The sequence below is a fragment of the Larus michahellis genome, chromosome 18 (assembly GCF_964199755.1).
Source record: "Larus michahellis chromosome 18, bLarMic1.1, whole genome shotgun sequence".
NCBI classification, from domain to species: domain Eukaryota; kingdom Metazoa; phylum Chordata; class Aves; order Charadriiformes; family Laridae; genus Larus; species Larus michahellis.
In genome coordinates this window covers 1,337,596-1,361,667 of record NC_133913.1, presented here as the reverse complement: position 1 = coordinate 1,361,667, position 24,072 = coordinate 1,337,596, and the positions used below count along the sequence as shown (strand labels likewise).

The 24,072-nt window shown below is 68.4% G+C and overlaps 1 protein-coding gene across 3 annotated transcripts; it reads right to left on the bottom strand.

The window, feature by feature from the left end:
- Positions 1-226: 226 nt before the first annotated feature.
- Positions 227-23,060, bottom strand: ARHGAP23 (Rho GTPase activating protein 23). Of its 3 annotated transcripts, XM_074561925.1 has the most exons (24): positions 21,980-23,060; positions 18,764-18,943; positions 15,182-15,206; positions 14,206-14,298; positions 13,710-13,788; positions 13,348-13,402; positions 10,912-12,379; positions 9,546-9,701; positions 9,317-9,428; positions 9,151-9,208; positions 8,867-9,004; positions 8,469-8,768; positions 7,280-7,341; positions 6,810-6,937; positions 6,523-6,641; positions 6,284-6,439; positions 5,680-5,758; positions 5,205-5,278; positions 4,992-5,081; positions 4,697-4,822; positions 4,511-4,552; positions 4,298-4,391; positions 2,720-2,751; positions 227-2,605 (listed from the first exon to the last, which is right to left on the bottom strand). In XM_074561925.1, exons 1-24 carry the CDS (start codon positions 22,277-22,279, stop codon positions 1,577-1,579), a joined length of 4,995 nt encoding a protein of 1,664 aa, XP_074418026.1. In that variant the 5' UTR covers positions 22,280-23,060; the 3' UTR covers positions 227-1,576. The 3 variants fall into 3 exon arrangements, with proteins under 3 accessions (XP_074418026.1, XP_074418027.1, XP_074418028.1); XM_074561926.1 differs by lacking the exons at positions 18,764-18,943; positions 21,980-23,060 and adding an exon at positions 15,518-16,049; XM_074561927.1 differs by lacking the exons at positions 18,764-18,943; positions 21,980-23,060 and adding an exon at positions 15,360-15,479.
- Between the last annotated feature and the right edge of the window lie 1,012 nt (positions 23,061-24,072).

Genomic DNA, 24,072 nt, shown 5'->3' with positions numbered 1-24,072 from the left:
CCCCGGTCCCACATCCCCCTGGGGATGGGGCAGGGGGTGCTGGGGCGGGGGGGTGCCCAACTCCTTCCCCCTGGATTCATAGAAAAATGGGATAATCCTTCCCTGGATGCTGATGGTGCTCCAGACCCTGCCCACAGGGAATTGGGGGGGGTGGGGGGGGCCATATATTGACGACACACTCTCCCCCCTCCAAGCAGGGGAAGCAATAACAGCAGGAAACCACCTCCTCGAATAACCAGTTTATTTCCAATATATAGACCGGGACTGGAAGGGGAGGGGGCCGGGGGGGGGGGCAGTGTCCGAAGCGGGGTGGGTTTTTTTGGGGTCCGGTTGGGTTGGTTTTTGTTTTTTGTTTTTTGTTTTTTTTTTTGCAGTTTTGCATATACCAACTCGGCGGCCCACTCGTACAACACGCCAGGGGGGCGGGGGGGGGGGGGGGGGGAAGGTGGGGGGCGGGGAGGGCCACATGCAGGAGGGTTTAAAAAGTCATCACTGGTCCAGCGCGTCCCCTGGGTGGGGGCCGGCCTTCCCGCCGAGCAAAACTTCTTAAAAAAATCCTTATAAATCCTTTGTAATATGTTACACAGTCAGAGACAATATTTACAAAAAAAACAAAAAAAGAAAAAAAAAGAGGGAGAAAAGAAAAAAAACCAAACCCAACTTTACAGCGAATATTTGCATAACGGATGAGAACGACACGGCGAAACAGTGACGGGACTTGACACACACACACACACACACACACACACACACACACACACACACGCATCCCCCCCGCCACAGCGTGGCCCCGGCAGTGGCCACCAGAGCCCATGGCCCATGTGTGCCAGCGCCCCAAGGCTGGGAGTCCCTGTGCCCCCCCCCACCCCAGCCGTGTGTCCCCCCACCCCGACAGCCCCCGCACCCCCTTCCTAAAGTGCTTCTGGCCGGGGGGGTACGGAGGGGAGCGGGGCTGGGGAGGGGGCCATGCCATGCCGTGCCGTGCCGTGCCGGGAGCCGATGGTGGCCACGGCTGGTGGCAGTGCAGGGGACAGCAGTGTCCCCCCCGCCTCGTCACACCCGCTCCCGTGCAAACACCCATCCCGGGGAGGGGGGGTCCCATCCCCTCGCGCCAAAGGCCGCCCCGGCGCAGAGCCCAGACCCCGCGGCACACCCAGGTCAGCGCGATGGCACCAAGGTCCCCAAGGGTCCCCAGGGTCCCCGCCGGGGGGTAGGGGAGGGTGGGGGGGCGTCCGTCAAGGGCAGCCGCAGCACCCAGGGAAGCGCCTGCACTTCGCAGCGCCGCGGCCGGGGACAGCAGGGCCACCACCGCCCGGGGTGGGGACTGTCCCCAGGAGTCCCCTCCAACCCTCCCGGCACTGCCCGGGGGCCGGGGGACCTGGGGATGGGGGTGGGCTGTGACACGGGACCCTGCCGGTCCCCAAAGCACAGGGCGGGGGGACAAGGTGGCTTTGTCCCAGCGCGGAGACTCGTTAAATAACAGCAGCTTGTCCAGAGCACAATTAAATACAAGAACGAAGGCGAGTCCTTAAATTAAACACTGGCTGGAGTCGGGGCGGGGGGACGTCTCGGGAGGTCAGAGACACTGGGGGAAGCGCAGGGGGGCCGGGGGGCCAGGGCTGCTGGGGGGGCTCTTGGTGGCTGGCCGCTCTCCGGCAGTGCCGGGCTGTGCCGCGGCGGTGGCCGCTGGCCGGGCTTTGGTGGACTCCAGGCTGCTGAGCCCCGAGTCCTTGTCACGGCAGGGTCCCGGGGCCACCTCCAGTCCCCGCGGCTCCTTCCACTCGTTGAAGTTGAGGTCCTTGAGGCCACCGGGCACCACCACGGTGTGCCGGCGCCAGCTGCTCTTCTTGCGGCGGGTCTCGGGGGAGTGGGCTCGGCGCAGGCGGACCCCCATGTCGTCGGCAGAGACTCGCAGGCGCTGCCGGAGCTGCTCCCGCAGCGAGGGGCGCCCGGGGGGCACCCAGCCCTGCTCCTCCCCGCCAGGCGCCGGGGTCTCGCCCGCCGGCCGCGGCCGCCCCAGCTTCCTGCGGGCCAACGTGTCGCACTGGATCAGCCGGTGGGAGTTGAAGGAGGGACGGCCGGGCAGCCCCTTGTCCTCGTCCCCGGTCCCTCCGGCCACCTGTCCCATCCGGGGCCGGGCTCCCTCCCGGCTCTCCGTGTCCGTCTCCATGTGGCTGAGCTCGCTCCGCTCGTCATCTGCCTCCTCCCCGCGGCTCCCGGCCACTGACTGCACCTCGGAGCACAGGCTGCGGTCCATGGTGGACAGGGTGGAATAGCCCGACACGATGGAGCGGGCATCCGGCGCCGGATCAGACCCGGCACCCCCGGGCTCCAGGGAGCTCTCCCGCTCCATCCCGGCTGGGCTGGGGACCGCCGGCTCGCCGCCGGTGCCGCGGGGGGCTTTGCCGGGTGCTGGCAGGGTGGCCGCGGTCCCCTCGTCCTCCTGCTCCCGGCCCGGGGTGTCCCTGCGCTCCGCGTCGTCGTCGGTGCTGCTCCCGACGCCCTCGGCCTCTCTCTTCTTCTTCCTCTTGCGGGCGGCGGCCGAGACGAAGGGGATGGCGAGGAGCTCCCGGTGCGGCGGCGCCTTCCGCGACGGCCACGTGCCCTGGGGAGACGGTGACACCAAGGTCAGGGATGGCGGTGCCGCGGTCGGGGACAGGCCCCCTGCCCCAACCGCCATGTCCCCCCCCAACCAGCCCCCAGCCCGGGACCCTCCTACCTTGGGTTTGGCAGAGCCGCTGCGGGTTGAGCCTGTAAACCAGAGCAGAGAGGGGGGGTTAGACAGGCCTCGGGGGGGGGGGTGGGCACATCCTGGGGAGGGGGTTCGGTGGGGAGAGATGGGGGATGCTGCTCCGTTCCCCCAAATCGGGATGGGGACATGCCAGGGCCACGGGACCAGGTGTCCCCCAGCAGGGCCACCAGCGCTGAGCGGGTTCGTGTGCCAGCAGCTGCAGGAGGTGGGGGGAGGCTGGGGGGGGCTGCAGTGGCGTACAAGGGTCCCCAGCACTGCTAACTCACTGCAGAGCCCCGAGGTGAGGAGTGGGGATGAGGGGGGGACACACAGGCACACACAGCCGGGAAACACAGCCAGGACCCCGGCGGCAGGACCCCAACCCTCCCACGGCCACGGGGCACAGAGGGGACCGGGGCTGGGCACGGTGCTGCCACCGCCACATCACCAGGATGGGGCACGGGGAGCCGGCTCGATACCACATCCAGCCTCAGAGTGGGGTCTGGGACGGGCCATGGGGCTGCCCCGGCTCCCGGGAGGGGGTTAGGGGGCAGGTGGGGACACAGGGGTGACAGGCAGCCCTGGCCCTGCTGCCGTGAGGGACAAGGACAAGACGACAGCCACCCTCTCCCACCCCGCACGCCCCGGGAGGGGGTTAGCAGCTGCTGACGACGAGAGAGGGGGAGGCAGAAAGGGGGTGCTGACCCTCCCCGGGGCATCAGGACCCCCATACAGCCCCCCATAAGGTCCCTTCCAACCCCAACCATTCTGTGATTTTGTGATTTTATGATTTTTTGATTCTGTGCTTCTAAACCCCAGCGTCTGGGTGTGCCGGTCCCAGGCCACCCAGCACCCATCCCTGCCAGGGGACACCGACGGCAGCCTCAGCGCCACCGCGGGCACCAGCCGACCACGTGGGAAAACCAGGGTTAAAGGATCCGGGGCTCTCCAAGGGCTCGGCAGCCCCTCCTGACGCAGGGGACCCTGGGGATCCCCTCCCCTCCCGCTGTCCCCCCCCCTGCTCCCGCTCTCTCGTGGTCACCCGGAGGAGTTAGTGCGTGAGCAATGCACCCAGGAGCAAGACTGTACCCGCTCTAGCTCTCGAGGAGGTCCGCTGGAGGAGGAAGAGGAGGAGGAGGAGGAAGAGGACAGCACAGAAAAGTTCAAGGAAAGAACGTAAGAAATCAGTCGAACATCAAAGTCTCCCAGTCTCCGGATTGGCAGCGTGGGCTGGCGTGGGGGAGCGGGCATGGGCAGGGCTCCCGCGGGCTGCCGGGGCCAGCTGGGATTGCAGAGGGACAAGGAGTAGCCACCAGAGAGGAGGGTGACGGGAGAGGGTGGGGAGGGGGCTGTGCTGGCACTCCCAGGGGGGTTGTCCCCGCTTTCCGGTGAGGAGGGTGCCAGGACGTCCTGCTGCGACACGCAGGGGTCTGCCACGGCCACGGCAAGGGGGGGCCGGCTGTCGGCAGTGGTGTGAGCCAGGGGGGGATGGAGCGGCTGGAGAGGCACCCAGGGGTGCGCCGGTGCCAGGACCGAGGGGTGGGTGCCGTGGGCGCTGCTGCTCACCTGCGGCATCGCCGGGCGCCGCGGTCCTGCCGATGTTGGGCAGCAGGTACTCGATGTTGGGCACAGACTGAGCTTCCTTCTCATCCACGGGGGTCTGCAAGGGGAGCGGACGTGGCGGTCAGGCGGCTGCCGATGGCACCCCGGCTCCCGACCTGGGCTCTGTATCCCCCCTGCCCCACTGCGAGACCCCCCTGGCGGGGGGACGGGACTCACCTTCTCGCCCTTGTCCTCCTTGTCGCTGAAGAACCAGTCCGACTGCGGGGGGAGATGGGAAAGGGGTCAGGGACGGGTGGGAAGCAGTGGGAGCTCGGCACGGCCGGGCAGCACCGTCCCCCGGGGTGCGGATCAGCCCCCTGCCCCGACCACGCCGATGCCCACCCGCCCGCCGATGCCACTTACGTGCTGGATGAGGGTCTCCACGATTTTGTAGCGGTCGGGCATGTGCGTCACCATGTCGGTCATGTTGTCCTCAGACGTTCGCACCAGCGTGGGGCCGAACACCAGGGCCAGGTTTCGGGGCTCCATCTGCAACCGGAGCTGGGGTTAGTGCCCACGGCCACCCCTCAGCGCTCCCCGCTCCATCAGGCACCGTCCCCCTTCCCACCCCACCGCCGGCTGCGGTTCAGCCCAAGCTGGGGGGGCTGGAGGTGGGGCAGGGGGTCCGGGAGAGCCGGCCTGGGGTGGGTGGACGTACCTTGTTCTTCTCCGAGTGGTCAGCGATGGTCTTCAGGTGACCCACCAGGAACTTGAGTGTCTCATAGTAGTGACCTGGCAGGTCCCGGATCTGCGAGGAGACACCTGGTCACCTCTCTGCTCAACCCCCGGCCTTTCCCATCCACACCAGTACCCGAGGTGGGGGGGTTCCAGGGCTGTGCCCCCCACCCCAGCCCTTGCCCCATCTCCCTACCAGCTTCCGCAGCGTCCTCATCCTCTCGCTGGCGTCCTCTATCCGGTTGGCCTCGATAAAGTCATTGTACTTATCTGAAAGCGGGACATGGCGGGGGTCAGAGCCAGGTGGAGGGGAGAGAGCACCCCCCCGGGGCCAGGGACCCCCCGATGCACCGGCCAGAGATGCTGGGGAGGGGGCTGGGGGCTGGTGGGGTCCCACTGGGATGGAGCACAGAAGGGCAAGGAGGGACAAGGACAAGGGCTGGCCCAGGGGACTCAGCGAGGAGGGGGTCTGCAGAGCCCCCCGCCCTGGGGTCTGTTGCAGGGTCTGGGGACCTGTCCCCAACACAGGGACGGGTGGGATGGGCTCTGGGGCTCCTGGTGAGGACGGTATCAGCCATCGACATGTGGCCATCGGCACTGGGTCATCTGCAGCCACTATGGGGGCCCTGATGGCCCCGGGGGAAGGGCATGGCCGGGGCGCAGCAACTCACCGTCAGTGAAGAGGGGCTCGGGCAGCTTTCGGAAGAAGGATTTCAAGAGGCTGCTAATGACGTTCAGATCCTGCCACCGCTGCGGGGGAGAGAAGAGGCTGCTCAGAGGGACCACGGCGGGCAAAGCCAGGTGCCAGCGCGAGAAAGTCCCCAAGCTGAGGGAGTCCCAGGCCACCAACATCGGGGGCGACACCAGCCAGGACCACCGTGGCCGTAAGGAGAGCAGGATGGCTGTCCCCACCCTGCATCTGGCAGGGAAAGCTCTGCAGCGACGTGGTGAGATGCAAGGGGACAAATGTGTCCCCAAGCTGCCACCGACACTGCTGCCACCGACCACTAGGAGGCCCTGCCACTCCAGGGAAGGTCACGGCCATGGAGACGGGGATCATGGAGACAGGGATGATGAAGGAGACAGGGATGATGATGGAGACGGGGATGATGACAGAGACGGGGATGATGACGGAGACGGGGATGATGACGGAGACGGGGATGGTGATGGAGACATGGACCAGGACAAGAGCCCCAGGAGCATCCCAGAGGCATGGGGACAGGGATGGGGCTAAGGATGGGGACAGGGATGGGGACAGGGACATGCAGCCCTCACCTCATCCTGCAGGTTGATCTCGGTGGCTCCCTTGTTGAGCTGCTCCTGCAGGCTGGACACCACCGCGTTGTTCCCGGGCACGCGGTAGATGCCCATGTACTCCAGCCCTCGGTCCTCCACCACCTTGCAGCAAGCTTCGACGATCAGGGGGACGTTCTGCGGGGACAGGGAGGGGGTGATGGAGGGGACAGGGCTGCGGGGAGGGTCCCTGAGGGCTGGCACTGCCGGCGTGGCCGTACCTTGTTGTCCGGGGCAGGCTGGCAGTCCTCCAGCCTCACGCCGAAGGCGCGGGGGACAGATTTCTTGTTCTTCTTCATGAGGTTGATGCCCCACGGGGCTTTTTGGGAGCTGCTCTCATCTGCGGAGGAAAACCCACAGGATCGCTTGCTAATGAGCTGGGATACATGGGAAGAGCATCCCTGCTGCCCTATGGGGACAAGCGTGATGGCATTCCTGGGGCAAGGAACCCCCCTCCTTGCCAAGTCCCCCAGTTCGCCGTGCCCCACGCCGCAGGGATGGGACCTACCTTTCGTGACAGCCGCATCCTGCCTGGGGGACCGGGGCGCGCTGGTTCCCGTCTGCTTCAGGAACTCGGCTCGGATCCCCAGCCTGCGAGAGCCCTTGGGCGAGGAATCGGGCTTGGCGCCCGCGGGGCTGCGGGGAGAGTGGGGGGGGGCGCTCAGGGGGGGCACAGCCAGGGGCACCGGCCTGGCGCAAAACCTCCCGGCAAACGCCGGCATCTCTCCCCGGCTGCCCGGCATCCCACCCCCTGCCCATGGGGCTGCACCCCACAGCCGGTAACGGGGACCCTTGGGGAGCACTGAGCCGCTTTCACCCTTTCCTCGGTGCCAGTTTGGCTGAACCGGACGCTGCCGGCATCCCGAGAGAAGCCGGGGGCAGCCGGCACCTCCGGCACTGGACTTTTCTCCATGACTTTAAAATTGAAGTGAATGAAGCGCTCGGGGGCCTCGGCGCCCATCACCCCCAGGTCCGTACCTCACTTTCCGGTAGTCGTTTAACTTCTTGTTGATAAGCGCTTGGCTGGCAAAACCGGGGTCCTGGGGAGGCAGAGAGAAGAGGGGAAGGGAGAGCTTGAGCAGCGCGTCCGCCGGAGGCCCCAGGCAAGTCCACGCTCTGCCGGGCACCGCGCGGGGCCAGGCAGGAGCAGGCGATGGCAGGACCGGGCCCCCGCAGCCCCGAAACAGCCGGCGCTCGCCGCCCCGCTGCGGTCTCCGGCGCTCCTTGCCGCAGCACGGGGCGGCACGCGGGGTCCGAACCGGCCGCAGAGGCTCGGGGACAGCAATGTCCCTTGGCAGGACGCACACCTCCGTCTGCCCGCGCCAGGCGCACCCGCTGCACCACGCAGCATCCAAAGACACGCACCCATCCCTGCAGGATGCTGCATGCCCGGCGGCACCGCAGCCCCGGATGGTGCCCAGACGGCTCCGCGCGCTCCGACCCAGCAGCACCTTCCCTGTGCCAGTGCCACCAGCCCCGCCGAGCCCCCTGCGCCCTGCGGAGCAGGGCTGTGCCACAGAGAACCAGAGACCGCTCCGAGCCCAACACACCCTCTAGGGCCGGAGCCCGCCACAAGCCTGGCAGCATCGCTGCGACCAACTGAGGCACCGCGGGGAGACGGCACGCAGCCAGCCCAGCGCCGGCACATCCAGCCCTGCAGATCCGCCGCCGGAGCCCGCGGCACCCGGGGAGCAGCTCTCCCCATTTCCGACCCGAGCGACCCATCGCACAGACCAGGGCTCAGCCCCGACCCGGCACCAGCCCCGGCATCGCCGCGCGGGCACCGTGCCCAGCAGCTCCCTGCCAGGTCTCTCTCTCCGCCGAAGGAGACACAACACACCACGGCAGAGCCACGCACGCTCCTCTCCTGCCGCACGACCAAATGCCGATCCGGCGGATCCGGCGCCAACCCTGCCCGGCAGCGCACGGAGAGCCATGCCGCCGAGCGACCCGCGCACCCTGCCACGCTCTTCTTGGACGCCGCGGTGCCCGCGAGCCCCCGTGCACTCCTGGGAGCACGGCACGGGACCGGCGAGTCCCACACCGGCCGGCCACGCAGGGGCCGGCCGTGGCCTGGGGAAGCAGCACAAGGCAAAGAGCCGGAGAGAGCCGAGGCGGTTAGTGCCGGGAGAGCCAGAGGCAGCCGGGAGCCCCATGTGGCTCTCACCTCGCCCTCGGCCTTGCTGTTCTCCCTGATGACTTTGATCCAGGCCAGCATGTCTTCCCGATCCTCTGCCTGAAAGAGATATTCACAGAAGTCAGCGGTCGTCAGCCGGAAGACGTGCTTCCTCTTGGTCTCGCTGTAGGAGATGTCCACCAGGCACGCTCGGATGCTGATCGGCGGCTCCTCCTCACCTGGGGCCGGGGCGCAGGTCACCGCCTCCCGCCTGTCCTTGCACAGGTACAGCGAGTGGGTGCGCAGCACGGCGAAGACGCGCTTCCACTGCCGGATGCCTCCACCGACCTTCTGCGGGGAGAAGGGATGGGGCACGGACCTCAGGGATGCTCGCGGCGGGGAGCGTCCTCCCAGCATGGCCGGCCGGGCTCGGGGGGGCACCCGCCTACCTTCCCCTTTTTGGTGAGGATCTGCTTGCAGTGGAGCCAGCCCTCCTTCCTCACGGCGCTGAACGGGACGTCCGAGAGGTCGGAGGTTGAGTGCCTTTTGGAGCGGGCGTCTTCGGACGTGCCGAGGCTGTCCAGAGACTGCGCGGGGGGACCGGAGGGCAACCGTTGGGGGCGATGCAACCCCTGCTCCACCGCTGCCCCAGCCAGGCAGAGCAACCCCGGGCTAACCCCCAGGCGGGGGGCACCCCCAGAACCCCCAGCCCTCGCCGTCACCCAACACTCACCCCGTCGGTGAAGAAGCTCCTCAGCATGCGGAGGCTGGGGACCCGGCTGGGCATCCTCCTGGGGGGAGAGCAGCCCCCGTGAGTGGGATGGCAGGGGGGGGACGGGAGCCGTGCGGTGGTGGGACTGGGAGTGCGGGGGGCGGGCGGGATTGGTGTCCAGTCCTACCTTAGGATCTTCCCCTCATCCCGAAACGCGTTCAGACCATCATCGCAGGACTTGGAGCGCTCGGTGGTGATGGCCAGGAGGTAGGACGAGCGGCGGCCGGCCTTGATGCTGCCTGCGAGGGGGAGGAAGCACGGGCTGCTCAGCCCAGCGGGCACGGGGCAGAGCTCCAGGGCTGGGGGCTCCCCCTCATCCCCCCCCAGGCCCCAGCCAGAGCCCCCCCAGCACTTACTGCAGTCTTGGGAGTAGTGCCGGCTGAGGGCGAAGGCGAAGGTGGGCGAGGAGGGGCTGGTGGCGACGGCGGGCGCCGAGTTCATGGCGCTGGAGACCACGGAGGAGGCGGGGACGTGCTTGGCCTTCAGGTCGATGCTGGGGCTGGTGGGTTCGTCTGCGGGAGGGGTGGGCAGCGTTGCAGGAGGGGTCGGGGCAGGACTGGAGTGGGAAAGTCCCTGCTGGGACTCCCCCCGCCCCCCCCCCCCGCCCCCGCGCAGCGCTTCTGGTAGGTGGTGGGTTTGCAGGTGCCCGCTCTCACCATGGGCACCGTCCCAGGGACACGCTCCCACCCCCAGCAAAGCCAGGAGCCACCGGTGCACCCGGACCCTCCTGCAGAGCAACGCCACGGCCCCCCAAGCCCACCCCATCCCCTCCCTCCCCGTCCGGCCCCCGGGTCCCTCTGTGGTACAGGACGGGACTGAGCTGGCAGCCCCCCCAGACCCATTTGGGTCCCCCCGGGCAGAGGTGGCCGGGCAGGGAGGTCCCGAGCCGGATGGGGAGTGGGTCATCCCAAACACGTCCCTGTCCCCAGTTCGGGCAGGGCTCCAGTCGTGAGCCCTGCCGTGCCCAGTAAGATGTACCGGGGGCTGGGCGGGGGGGTTGCGGGACAAGAGAGGGAGGGATGAGGCTGCAGGAGCCCAGACCCCATCGCCAGCGCCCACAGCCCTGCTCGGGGACTGCGCGCCCAGAGGGATGTGGGACACGGTGGGGTCAGCCCCTTCCCGTCCCCCATGCTGGCCAGGGACAGATCACAGACTGGTTTGGGTGGGAAGGGACCTTAAAGGCCACCCAGTGCCACCCCCTGCCCTGGGCAGGGACACCTCCCACCAGCCCAGGTTGCTCCAAGCCCCGTCCAACCTGGCCTTGAACCCCTCCAGGGATGGGGCAGCCACAGCTTCTCTGGGCAACCTGGGCCAGGGGCTCACCCCCCTCAGAACGAAAAATTCCTTCCTGATACCTCACCAAATCACCGCTCTTCCACTTTGAAGCCACGGCCCCTCATCCTATGACTACATGCCTTTGTAAAAAGTCCCTCCCCAGCTTTCCTGGAGCCCCTTTAGGGACTGGAAGGGGCTCCAAGGTCTCCCCGGAGCCTTCTCTTCCCCAGGCTGAACCCCCCCAGCTCTCAGCCTGTCCTCCCAGCAGAGGTTCTAACCCTCTGATGGTCTTCACGGCCTCCTCCGGGCCTCCTCTGAACCCTCAGATGCTCTGACATTGTGCCACATGACCCGTCCCCCCAAAACGTGCCCTCCCCAGCATGGGACTTCCTAGACCTCCCCTCCCAGACGCAGCCACCCCCCTGCCAACACGCTGCCCCAGCTCACCGATGAAGGGGATGGACGCCAGTGAGTCCTCGGGGGCCGCCAAGGGAGCCATGCGCCGGCCTTGCCGCTCGGCCACCGGCCTCTCCCCTTTGCCGCTGGCCGGCGGGGGGTCACAAATGTCCGTCTCCTTCACCCCCTCGGGGAAGACAAAGTTCATCTGCCGCATGGGGGGTGGCATCTTGCGTCCCGTGGGCGGCTTCTGCCGCAAAACCACCTCTTCCCTCCGCTCCTCCGGCTGCTCAGGCACCCGGCTGCTCTCCGGCCGCTGCTCCCGGGGTGCGGCAGGGACCGGCTGGGGACCGGTGGGTGGTGGGATGGCGGTGACCACCCTCTCCGGGAGCGGGCCGGCCGGCCGCTGTGAGATGCTGAAGGTGGGCAGGCCACCGAAAGCGGGGTCACGGAAGGAGAGGGCATGCAGCAGCCCCGTGCGACGCTGGAAGGACGGGCTGTAGCTCCGGTAGCCGATGTAACCTGAATCGTCCGCGCTCTGCAGGTTGGGCTGCGACGGGTGCTTCTGCACCGGCGCCGGCTCCCGCGAGGAAGAGGAGGAGGAGGAGGAGGAAGGTGCGAAGGAGCTGTGTGGGACGGGCTGCCCGGCGGCGGTGACGGTGGCCCGGCAGAGCCTCTCGGGTGGCCAGGCGGAGCGGTCGAGGCGCGGGGAGAGCAGGGCGCTGGGCTCCAGTGCCTCCATGGAGCGCCCGTACCTGCCCAGGTAGTGGTCGGAGCGGGCGCGGGGGGCCCAGCTCTCGCGGGGGGGCTGCACCAGGGTGTCGTGCGAGGCGCTGTGCGGCCAGCCCCGGGGGGCCGCCGACGAGCCCCCTCCCAGCCGGTCCTGGGACACGCTGCGGTAGCGGGGGGGCATGGCGTGCCGCCGCTCCTCTGAGGCGCTGCGCCGCGGCTCCTGGCTGCAAAACCAGCGGGAAAGAGCCTGCTGGCACTCCTGCCGGCCGGGCGCCCGCTGGCTGCCCGACGCCTCCCGGGGGGGCCGCGCGGCCCCCGACAGCCCCCCGACGCCCTCCTTGAAGCCGCAGTGAGTCCGGTGCTCCGGGAGATGCTTGGGGACCCCGTAGCAGGAGGAGGTGGCGGGGGACACCCCGTAGCGGTCGGGCAGAGAGGATGCGACGTTGCTGGGGCAGCCGGTGCGGGAGAAGGAGCCGGGGTGCCCGTGGGGTGCGGTGGGGCGCGGGGGGGGACCCCCAGGTTGCGGCTCGTCGGGGCGGTGCGCGGGGCTGCCACCCGCCTCGCCGCGGGTGCTGGCGAGCGTGGCCGTGCCGAGCGGGGACGAGGGGCCCGCGGCGGCGGGGCGGGGGGCCCGGGTGTCCGGCATCTGGCCCGGGGGGGGCTCGGCGCCCCGTGACTGGAAGGGGTAGGTCTTCCGCGGGTAGCAGATGGGAGGGGGCTCGGGGATGCTCTGCGCCCCGCCGGAGTACGGCTCGTTGCCCTTCAGGTAGGCATCCTGCGAATACGCCTGTGGGGGGACGGGGGGGGGGTCAGGGTGGGGGGGCTGCAACCCCCCCATTCCCACCGCAGGGACGGTCTCTGCTCCCCCCCACAACCTGCGAGCAAACGTCCCCATCGGGGCGAGCTGGGCAATGCTGGCTGCAACCCCCCCGGTCCCGCTTTCCCACGGGGCCCCCCCGGGCACTGAGCAATGCTGCCGCCAACATCAGCCCTTCCGCTCCCCCCACCGCCCCCCCTTCCCCTCCTCTCCTTCCTAAAATACCCCGGCACGGCTGGCCGGGCCCCGCTCTCCCGTCTCACTTTTCACAGACGCCTCTGATTCCGCACCCGGGGGATCCTCAGCGGCCGGGGCAGGCACAGGCGCGAGATCCCCCCCCTTGCCAGCGCTGTAAGACTCCCCCCCGCATCCCAATGGGAGCAGGTCCCCAGGCTGGGGCCACACAGCGGTGCCATCTAATAGCCACGCCGGCGGTGGGGGATGGCAGCTTTGGTGGCAGCGCTGCCGGGAGAGCCCGGGGGGCAGCCGGGACCGGAGGAGCCCCAGGCAAAGCCCCACGCACACCCATCGGCTTGGGCCACTGCTGTCCCCAGACCCCAGCTCACCGACAGCAGAGCCACTTGGGGTGCTCCAAGGATACGCCAGACCCTGAGACCCAGAGGAACTCGCCCTCCAGCTATGCCCGAGGATGCCCCCCCCCAAAAACAGGGGTCACGTCCCCATCCTTCCTGCTCTGCATCCCTTGGTACCTCCGCTCCCACACCCACTGCTGCTCCAGGGATGCTGGTGGGACCCTGTCCCCAACCGTCCCCATGTGTCCACAGCAAGATAGGGCCACTTGGTCACCCCCACCGGAGGAGCGTGGGCAGGGACACACCAGCCCCTCAGGTTTGGTGGGGCAGGAATGCCGGCACATCCCGGGAAAGGCATGCCAGGGAACCCAATCCCGGTCCCCAGCACCTGCCCGGCAAACTCACCAGCTGGAGGATGTCCTCGTCCTTGGGCATGATGGAGAGCTCCAGCACATCATCACTGCGGGGAGAGGGGACAGAGGGGTCAGGGTGGCCGGGGTCAGTCCCCGCCTGCCCCCAGGGAGACCAATCCCATCCCCATGAGGGGATGAACGTCCCCATCCCCGTGTGACGGTCACAGCACGTCACTGCCTGTCCCTGGTCCCCTGCAGCACCGCTGCCTTCGGGCGCCCAAGTGACTCACCACCGCTCCTGCCGGCCCTGGTGACACCCAGGGGGACAGCGCCTGCTGCGACGTGTCCCCTCCATGTCACCTCGCCGGCTCTGCCCGTCCCCGCGCTCCTCCCAGCCCCGGGAAGGGGACTCACCTGTTCTGGATCAGCGCGATGACCTGTGAGTAGGTTTTCCCGATGATGCTCTCCCCGTTCACCTTGACCAGACGGTCCCCTGCAGAGCGTGGGGAGAAGACAGTGTCACCGCAGCTCAGTTGGGGGGTGGTGGCACCTGGCTGTCCCCACGGTCGCTCACGGCAGGGTTTGAACAAGGCCAGGGCTTCTGCCATGGGTAGAGCCCCATCCTGTGTGGCAAGGGGAGCCGTGGGGACCCCAAAGCCAGGTAACCCATGGGGACCCCAATGCTGCTCTGAGCATCCATCCCAGGCCAGGGACAAGAGAGCAGAGACCCCGCAGTGCTGGGGGGGGGGGGGGCGCGGGGGGAAGAGGGAACGCAAGAAAAAGAGCAAAACAAGCAAGAAAGGCCCCGGCAGAGGAGTCAGGGCATCACGTGCATCCCGTGAGGAGCCCGGAGCCATCTCCGGCTCTGAGACGCCGCCAGCCCGGCCGCCCCCCGCGCCCCCCCGCTCACCGGTGTGCAGCCCAGCCTGGTGTGCCGGCCCGTCCTCCCGCACGTTCTTCACGAAGATGGTGTCCATGGGCTCCAGGCGGCTCCGGGGGGGACCTGCTCCCCAGGGACAGAGCGTCAGGGAGCCGTCGGCATGGCTGGCCCATCCCACGGCAAGAAGGTCCCTGGTGGCACCCTCCTCGCCTCCCCAAGCCCACGTGCGCCAGCCCTGCCCACAGCGGGACCTGCGGAGCCCCCCGGCACCCACCTCCCCCAGCCATGGCTGCTCCCCAGGGGTCTGTGGCTCTGTGCAAGAGCAAAAGCCATCGGGGGCTGCAAGAAACCGGAGGGCGGGTGGGCCGGGGGGGGCGGTGGAAGGATGGCAGAGGGATGATGCCAACAAGGGATGCTGAATCCCCCGGGGACCTCCTGGAGCGAGGCCAGTGTCCCCCCCCGCCCCACCAGTGCCAACGGGCTCCGGGTGCCAGGTCTGGCCGCTGCCGCCCGCATCCAGCCCAGCCCCCGGGGACCGCAGCCCCGGCGCCTCGTCACGCTGCCGGCGTGCCGATCCGTTCTGACGCCTTCACATTCGCTCACGTCACCGTCAGCCTCCGGGAGGAGAGCGGGGCCGTGTCCCTGTCCCCAAACACCCCACGCTCAGCCGAGCCGCAGGGGCCGGTGCCGGCCATGCCACAGCCCCTCCAGCTTTGGGACAGACCCCCCCCTGGGCGCGAGGTCCAGTGAACCTCCCAAGGGCTTTGGGGACACCGAGCCCGTCTGCTGCACCAAGTGCCACCGAAGACCGCGCCGCTTCACCGCCAGCTGATATTTAGGGCCACGTTGCCAGCCAGTGGAGATGGGGGACAGCGTCCCCCAGGCACAACACCCACTGCGACCTGTGACAGCCGCGTGTCCCCTGTGCCCACCAATTCGGGTGGTGACATCGCCCTGAGCGGGGAGTCCCCACGGGTCCCCAAGGCGGCGCAGCGCCAGTGCTCACCTGCTCGGTTCCCGTTCTCCTCCTCCTGCCAAAAGAAGAGAAAATCATTTATCTGGTGGCCGGGCCAGGGCAGCCGGGGCGGGGGGACTGGCGGGGGACCGGAGAGGTGCCAGCCCCACGAAGCCCCTCGCGGGACCTGCGCGTCCCTCTGCCCTCTGCCGCCCCTGGCTAAAATTACCCTCCGACACTGGATCCGTCCGTGCCGCCCGCGCAGCCCCGCTGGCGGGCAGGGAGGGGGTCCCTCCGCAGCCCCCCGTGCCCAGATGCCGGGGAAGGGGCCGGTTTTGGGGCAGGGGAGCGGGAAGGGGCACAGCCAGCCCCGTGGTGGCACCTCACCCTTCTCCTGGGCCACTGAGCCTGGCTGCGGAGAGCCCGAGCCCCCGCAGTGGGGTCCCAGGGGAGGGACGGAGGTGCCCGCTGTCACCCATGCCACCGCAGCGCCCGGGCAGCGGGTCCCGGTGGCAGGGACCCCCAGGAAGGGGACGGTTTTGCGCAGGCGTCCTCGGAGGGGCACCGGCCACCAGCGCAGCTATATTTAGCCCTGCAATTATTCAGCATGGGGCAGGCTGCCAGGGCTGCGGCGGGCACTGCAGGGGGGGTGGCGGAGGGGTCCTGGCACCCCCTCCCCGGCCACGGGCAGGGGACAGCACTGGGAGCCACACGGCTCCGTTCCCACTGTGTCCATGGGCTCCTGCCCTCGTCCCCCACATCCTCCCGTGGGGACGCCCCCGGCAGAGCCACGCTGCCCGGGGGGTGCCCGAGCTGGGGCGGGACACAGCCCCGATGTCCCCAGGGCGGGCAGGTCCCTCCGGGGTGCTGGGAAGGGACCACGCTCTGTCATGACGGAGTGACATTCCCCATGAGGAGGAGGAGGAAGGGGCTGGAGGCATCGCTCCACGATGGGAAGGAAAAGCCACGTCCCACGGCCTCGGCGCACGGCCGGCACCATTGCCCGTGCACCGAGTGGCTGCCGCGGTGCCACGGCAGGAGCGTGGGGCCAGCGAGGGCCCCTGGAGGCACGGACTCGCCCCTCTCCCTGCCCCTCCTCGCCCTGCGGCACCCCGGAGCCCTTCCCAGCCCCCGGGGCAGCCCGGCGGTGCCAGGGCTGGGCGCGGCGGTGCCAAAGCCTGGCGCGGCGAAGGCAGCTCCGCCGTCACCCTCCCCGCTGAGTCAACCCCACCGAAACTCAGCCCCCGGACCTGGCCGCCCGCCGGCACCCACGGGTGCTGAGACAGCCGCACCGCACCCTGCCCCGCCGGCCCGGGCAGCGCCGGCTCGGGCTCAGCCCCGCGGTGCCGGGAGCTATTCCCAGCCCCTTTGCAAGAGCATCTCCGCCTCCCGGCGCTGATCCGGCTCCTTCCCACGCGGCCCCGTGTGCGCCCGCCCTGGCGGGGCTCAGCCCCAGTGCCCAGCGCCACGGGGCAGGACCAGTCCCCGGCTCTTGGAGGATGTCTCAGGAGGGCGGTGGAGAGGTGGAAGCGAGCGGGATGGTTCGGAGCCGGTTCGGGCCATCCCCAGGATGAAACGTGGTGAACGGAGTTCAACCCAGTTGGCAGCTGGCCACCAGTGGTGCTCCCCAGGGCTCGGTGCTGGCGCCAGCTCTGCTTAATATCTTATCGATGATCTGGGTGAGGGGATCAAGTGCACCCTCAGTAAGTCTGCAGATGGTTTGGAGTGGGAGTGTTGATCTGCTTGAAGGATCTACAGAGGGATCTGGACAGGCTGGATCCACGGGATGAGGCCAATGGTGTGAGGTTCAACAAGGCCAAGTGCCAGGCCCAGCACTTGGGTCACAACAACCCCATGGACGCCACAGGGCGGGGGAAGAGTCGCTGGAAAGCAGCTTTCCAGCAGAAAAGGACCTGGGGGTGTTGGTCGACAACCAGCTGCGTATGAGCCTGCAGTGTGCCCAGGTGGCCAAGGCGGACTATGTCAGCAATAGTGTGGCCAGCAGGGCTATGGAAGTGATTGTCCCCCAGTACTGGGTAGGACAAGAAGAAACAGCCTCAAGTCACATCAGGAGAGACTTAGATCGGATATTAGGAAAAGATTTCTTCATGAAAATGGTCGTCAAGCATTGGAAGAGGCTGCCCAGGGCAGTGGTGGAATCGCCATCCCTGGAGGGATTTAAGAGCCCTGTAGACATGGGTCGGAGGTGGCCTTGGCAGCGCTGGGTAATGGCTGGACTTGATGATCTTAAAGGTCTTTTCCATATAAACGATTCTATGGAAGCTCCTTTGCAGAGCCACGCTGCCGGCGACGGTTCAGGTCCGTGTTCCCGGTGCAGGCAGGAAAGTGTGGGCAGGAAGGATTGGGGGAAGCAGAATCGGGAGCCTGGGAAAAGCGCGGTGACGGAGGACGTCGCGCGGGGACTCCGGCGAGTCGCCTCTCCCCACCCTGTGACTCACTTCCCACCGAGTTCCCCGCCTGCGGGGAGGAGGCAGCCGACGCCGGCCCCTGGGGCAGCGGTGCCGTGGGGCAGCCGGAGCCGTGGGAAGCTGCAAAGCTCTGGAGGCGATGGGAGCATCCAGGTCTGCCCACGCCGGAGCGGGGAAAGGGCTGCGACGGACCACGCGGCTCCCAGAGACTTCTCCCTTCATCTGCACGAAGCTGCCGCTGCAGAAACCGGGGCGAGAGGGGGGTTTCAGACCATGGGGGCCCGGAGCCGGCACGGCAGGAAAGCAGAGGGCACGGTCCACGCTGGAAGCTGCTGGTGGTTTCGCAGGGTCCCTCCATCCCAGAGGGAAAAGGTGCTGCCGGGATTGGGACTTCTCGACGGCTCAGAGGGCGCAGGAGGCGATGGCCAAGCCAGGGGTTGGTTCCTCCCCAAAAAGCAGCACCTGGGAAGGGTCCGGCTGCAGCTGAGCCAAGACACGGTTGTTGCCACCAGGTCCCAGAGCAGATCCAGCCTGAAGCCTCCCGCTGACAGCCAGGAAACTGGGAGCAAAAATCCACTGCACTAGAGGCAGCGGGCACCGGTGGGGCCGGGGACGTGTCCCTCGCCGGGTGACGACCTGCTGGCACTTCCCGGTGCTGGAGGGGACGAGCCGATGCTGGTCAGAGGAGGAGGAGGAGGAGGAGGAGGGATGTGATGACGGGATCGAACAGCATCCTCCAAAGCACCTGCTCCCAGGCTTGGCTTCATGGTGCCCACGCGTGGCACTTCGGCTCCAGCGACGTCCCGCCGTGCCGAGCCTCCCCCTGGCCTCGGGGGCTCTGAAGTGCCTTTTCCTGCTGTTCCCGGGAACGCTGGCGCCGCCGTTCGGAGCTGAGGGATTCTCTCCGTTCCCACAGACATCTGCGTCCCCCGCCAGAAAGGCTCTGGGACATCTCCAGGGACACGACCGACTCGCTCCTCGCTCAGAGCACGTCTCCCCGCAGCTCCACAGGCTCCTCCATCCCGGGGCCGTCCACCCCAAAAAGGCTGGCCATGGATGGTCCACTCCATGGCTCCCCAGAACCGCCCCCCCAGCCCACATACAAGCATCCCGCATCCAACCTCGGCACCTCCGAGCCCCGCTCCAGCAGCTCTGGGGGTCCCTGTGCCCCCGCCGCCCGCCCGCCTCCAGGTCCCAGCCCTACCTTGGTGGTGGAATGCACCGCCGACTCCGGGGGGTAGACGATGAAGTGGCGGAGGGTGAAGCCGAACCCCCCCTGCGAGCTCTTCCGCAGCACCACCGTCTTCGGGCCCACCCAGGGGAAGGGCCCCTCCGGGGGCGCGTTGGCATTCGGGGACGCCCCATCTCTCCGGCCCGGCGTTGGCTGCAGGGGACGAGGAGGAAGATGTCACTTCTGGGGAGGAGGGGGGATGCAGGCAGGCGGTCAGCCCCCCCCACCAGCCCCCTCAAAGCCCTGTGCTGGGGGTGGGGGGTGTGGAAATCTGCTGGAAAAGTCACTCCGCCCCTCAGAACCCCCTCCCTACGCCCAGCAGCAAATTCCAGCCCCCCAAAACCACCCCACCAGCATCCCCTGAGCCTCCTCGTGCGGGACCTGTTGGGAAAAGACGCACGGAGAGGAAATTTAATAAAAAAAAAAAAAAAAAAAGGAGGGGGGAAATCAGCTGCGCCTGGGGGTCTGGATGGGACCCAGGAGGCAGCGCGGGAGGAGGAGAGATGGGGGCGGATGGGGGAGTCGGGGACAAAAGGTCCCCTTCCGATGACGCCGCGGTAACAACCTCGGGCAAGCCGGAAAGAGCCAGCCGGGAGGCGGCTGGATGAGTGATGCTTCCCGAGATGGGGCAGGGACCTGGCACCGCGTTGGGCTCTGGCTTGGGACGCTGCCTGGAGCAGCAACCGGGGCCAAGAGGGACGTGGCTCCATCCCGCAGCCGATGGTGCCGATGTTGGGGGGGAGGAAAACAGGACCATGGCAGAGCCCGGAGTAGCCGCGGGCGTCTCGCCTGGCACCCGGGCAGGGAGCTTGGAGAGACAGCAGGAGTCCCGACACCTCGGCTGAGGTCGGGAGGGTTTAGCGCAGCGCCGGCGAGGGATGTTGCCGGTCGCCGTGGCTGCACATCTGGCTGCACATCTGGCTGCGCATCCACCATGCCGAGGCCGGAGCATCCCCGTGGCCAAAGCGGGCAGAGGGTCCTGCCCGACGCCCTGGCAGCACCGAGCTCCGCTAAAACCGGAGGAATCGGCAGCCTGGGAGCGGGCAGGGACAGGCAGCCGGGCAGGAGGGGATCCATCGGGATCCTAGCCCGAGCGCCGTCTCCTTCCCCAGCCGGAGTCAGCCCGTCCCGGGGCGAGGGTGTTAAAATTCAGGCGCCGTCTCGGTGGAAGCGATGGCTGGGGAGCGGGGAGGCAGAGGGACGCACAAAGGGACGAGGCACAAAAAGCCTTTGTCTGCGCCTGTGCTGAGTGGGCCTTTTCGCCGCCGGTGGGGAAAATCTGACGGCAGCTCGTGTTGGGGGGGGAAGGGAGGGGGGGGGCTGGGCTGCACCCCCTTTACCGGCACGTCCCGCATGGGGTCCGGCTGCAGGTGGGGCTGGGGGGGGGGCTGGGGGGGGTCCCGTCCCCCTCGGGATATGGTCCCCATTGGTGAGGGCACGGCTCCGGCACTGCAGCCCACGAAGCATCGCCCTGGCACAGCACCCGCGGACCCGCTCCATCACCCCCGGAGCAAACCTGGGGGGGGGGACGGGAGATGGGAGATGGGGTGGGGGCAGTCCAAGGGTTTCGGGTGCCGGCGGACACCGCAGATATCCCAAAACATAAAGAGAGCGGCCACGCTCCCGACGCCGGCACAGGAGAGCCAGAAAACCCCACCACAGCCCCACACAGGGGGCAAAACTCAACCCCCCTCCCCCCAAACCCTCCCTCCACCACTCAAACCCCGTCCGGTGACCCAAAACCAGATGGCAACGGGCACCCCACGCTCCCCCCAGGGACATCCCCCCCCCCCCTCCCCGCCATCCCTTCGCCCCGAGGCCGGGAGCATCCCGGGCGCGCGCTCGGGCGCCTGTCCCCATCTGCGCCCTCCATTGTGTCGGGCCGCCGGCTCGCCCGGATTATTTTTATAAGCTGACAGCTGAATGTGCCCCGCTGATTTTAACCGGCACGGACAAGCCCTCCGAAAAGGATAGGATAGGTTTGGAGACACCGATGGCAGCGCCCAGCCGCAGGGATGGGGGACGTGTCCCCGTGTCACGGGCGCGCCGGAGCCGTGGCCACGGCTCCGGCGCGCCCGTGACACGGGGACACGTCCCCCAGCTGCGGTGTACCCGGTACAGCATCAACGGTCCCCTGGTCTTTTTTCCGTCTCCATCCCAAGCTTCCATAACTCACGGCGGAGGAGGGATCGCTTGGGAATGCTCCCATCCCGCGGGGGGACACAGCGGCCTGACACCCCCCCCCCGCCACGACAGGGGAAATCACCCGCCGCAGAGAGACCCTGCAAAAGGGGGAGGGAGGGGTGGGCAAAAGCCAACCCTCCCGGCCCGCCGTGCCTCAGTTTCCCTTCTTCGCCCATCGTGCTTGGGTGGCGCTTTTTGGGCTGCAAAACCCCCGGCTGTGGGCTCGGACGTCGTCCGTCCGTCCCCCCCACCCACACACTGGCTCGCAGCCCCAAAGATGCTCCCGCTCCCCCCGTGGCAGCGGGGTCAACAACTGATTTGCCATTTGTCCCCTGTGTCGTCCCCCCCGTCCCCGGGGGGCCAGTCACCTCCCAGCTTTTTTGGCTTTATTTTAACCTCAGCCCGGTTGTTTTCCGCTGCGCTCCCACCGCCCGCATCCTGCCCGTTAGCCCGGCTCCCCCAAGCCCCCCCGTCCCACAAGGGCTGCGGGAGGATGGGGGGCTGCCCAGGGCTGGGCATAGACCCCCCCCCCCCCAACCCAGACAGCCCTGCGAGGTCCCTTGCCCCCCAGCACAGGTGTCACCTGTACCCCGGGTCACCGTGCCGCCTCTCTCCCCCCACGGGGAACACGATGGGACGGGAGGCTCCCACCAGTGTCCCACTCCTGCGGAACACAGGAGAGTTTTCCCTGCACCCTGGGGGCAGGATCTGGCCCCCCGGCCGGGCACGGGAGCAAAGCACCGGGGAGCTGCCAGCCCTGCCTTCACGGCCACCAGCAGGACCCCGGAGCCCCGACCCCAGCCCTCCCTCCAGCACGGGAGGGGACAAAGGGGACACACCACTGCCCAGGAGCTGTGACAGCCCCGGGCCGCCCCTTACCCAGCCCCACCAGCCCCCCAGCACTGGGGGAGCCCCCCCATCCCCTGCCCTCCCCTGCAAAGCATCCCCCCCACCACCACCATAAACAAGGCGCAACACCCGGCTTCTCCGGCACACGGTTCTCACCCGGCGGCATTTCTCGGTGCGGTGGGGTGCGCGGCCGTGCCGGGGGGCTGGGGGCCAGCGGTGCTCCGGGGGGGCTGCGGCGTACCGGCGCAGGCTGCTCAGCCAGATGCAGCGGGGCTCGGGCGAGCTGCAGTCCACCCCGACGGCGCGCTCCAGGCACCAGCCCTTACCGGCTTGCTCCACGCTCCACAGCCCCTTCCTCACCACCGCCACTGGGCTGGGGGCCGAGGGGGGCCGGGGGGGACCCCGCAGCACCCACCAGGACCCCCGCTCCCCTCCACCCATGCTCTCCTCCACCATGGTTCGGGTCTGGCTTCGGGCTCTCAGCCAGCGGCCGGCACAGCCATGGGCTCACCGTCGCCTTCACTGGTTTTGCCCCTGGAGTGGGGCAGCTCGGCGGCGGGGGCCGGCTACCGGGGGGGCCACGGGGCCAGCTGCGCCGTCTCGCATGGCTGGGGCGATGTGCGGTGCTCCCGGCCCGGCGATGCTCTCGCACGCTCGCTTTGCTCACACCCCCTGCGAGCGACACAGCCCCGGCGCGAGGGGCGGCAGCCGGCCCCCCGCCAGCCACCCGCGCCACGCTGGGATGGAGGGATGGAGGGAGGGTGGGATGGAGCGATGGAGGGAGGGTGGGACAGACGGATGGAGGGATGGACGGAGGGCGGGCGGCCGCACACCCCAGTTGTGCTGGTGGACTGGGGCCCCAGCTGCTGGCAGGGATCAGCGTGCCCAGCCCACCGCGCCGAGCCAGCCCCCCGCCGCCTGCGGTGTCACTTCGCCCGGACTTTCCCTTTTTTCTTTCTCTCTTTTCTTTTTTTTTTTTTTTTTTTTTCTTCTTCTTCCCCCTTTTTTTCTTTTTAATCCACCCACTTCTTACTCCATCACCCCGGGCAGCATCCCACCCTCCCCGCTTCCTCCTCTCCCTCCTCCCGGCCCCTTCCTTCCTTCCTCCGCTCGCTCTCCGCAGGGCACCGGGCGATGCCGGGGACAGGGAGGGGGACAGCCTGGGGGTGTGGCAAATGTCACCCCTGCTCAGGCAGGAGAGGAGCCACCGTGGGGCTCTGCAAGGCAGGGGGAGCCAGTGGGGGCTCCGAGATGCCCCTCGTCCCCTCCCTGTCCCCGGCGCCCAGCAGAGCCCGTGCAGTGGGGACACACATCCAGCCCCAGGCTCCGCTGGCGCAGCACCCTGGGGACCGCCACAGCCCCTTGGGGACCAACACAACCCCCCAGGGACCAACACAGCCCCCCAGGGACCGATGCAGCCCCTCCGACCCCCCTGCTCAGTGCCTGTGGCAAAGGACAGTGGCTCCAAAGACACTTCCCACCGGGAGCCGAACCAAGACACCCCTGGCTCCCAGCCCCATCTGCCATTTCGGGGGACACCGAGGGCTGCAGACACACATGGCAGGTCCCTGTTGTCCCCCGGGCACGGAGCCACCAGCCCCCACGGTTCAATCCTGGCTCCCCAGTGTTGAGCCCGCAAGCGGGGACAGCAAACGGCCCTTGTCACCGGTGCCGGGGGGGCTCCCGCTGCTCCAGGGGGACAAATCACCCTTCCCCAGCCCTGCTTTGTGCCCCCCGAGCCGCTCTCCACCGCGGTGGCCAAAATATGGGTGGAATAAGGAAAAGAGCATCACCTTGGTGAGCCTGGCGCCCGCGAGCACCCGACCCGGGCAGGGGCTGTGGGTGGGCAGCGTCCCCCTGCCCTGCCTGTCCCCGTCCCCGCTGGAGGGGGTCCCACGCCGCATTCCTGCCGTGCTGGAGGCCGAGGAGAGGCACGTGCGGCCACGCCGGGGAAATGCCGGGCATTGCTGAGATTGCAGCCCGCAGCCTTGGGGCCGGCCGCGGCCCCCTCCTCTCCTCTGCCCCCCTCCACCCCACCAGAGCGGGACCGGCCCCTCGGTCCCGATGGCAGGCACCCACTTCCCGCAGCCACCAGGCTGGTGGCTGGCACCGGACACCAGTGAGGGGACAGTGCCCAGGGTGCGATGCCACACAGAACCCCTGCATGGTGGCAGTGCTTCGGCGTTCAGCACGTCCCCAGCGTCTACCCTGGCCAAGGTGCCACGGATCTGCCCCAAAACAGCCCCAGC

Bases quoted from the DNA above. Each gene is read 5' to 3' on its own strand.
- ARHGAP23 (XM_074561925.1), bottom strand. From the start codon at position 22,279: ATGGTGGAGGAGAGCATGGGTGGAGGGGAGCGGGGGTCCTGGTGGGTG. The intron at 13,403-13,709 runs GTGAGTCCCCTT...CTCTCCCCGCAG, and splicing joins ATCGCGCTGATCCAGAACAG to TGATGATGTGCTGGAGCTCT. The intron at 12,380-13,347 runs GTGAGTTTGCCG...GTCCCCCCACAG, and splicing joins ACGAGGACATCCTCCAGCTG to GCGTATTCGCAGGATGCCTA.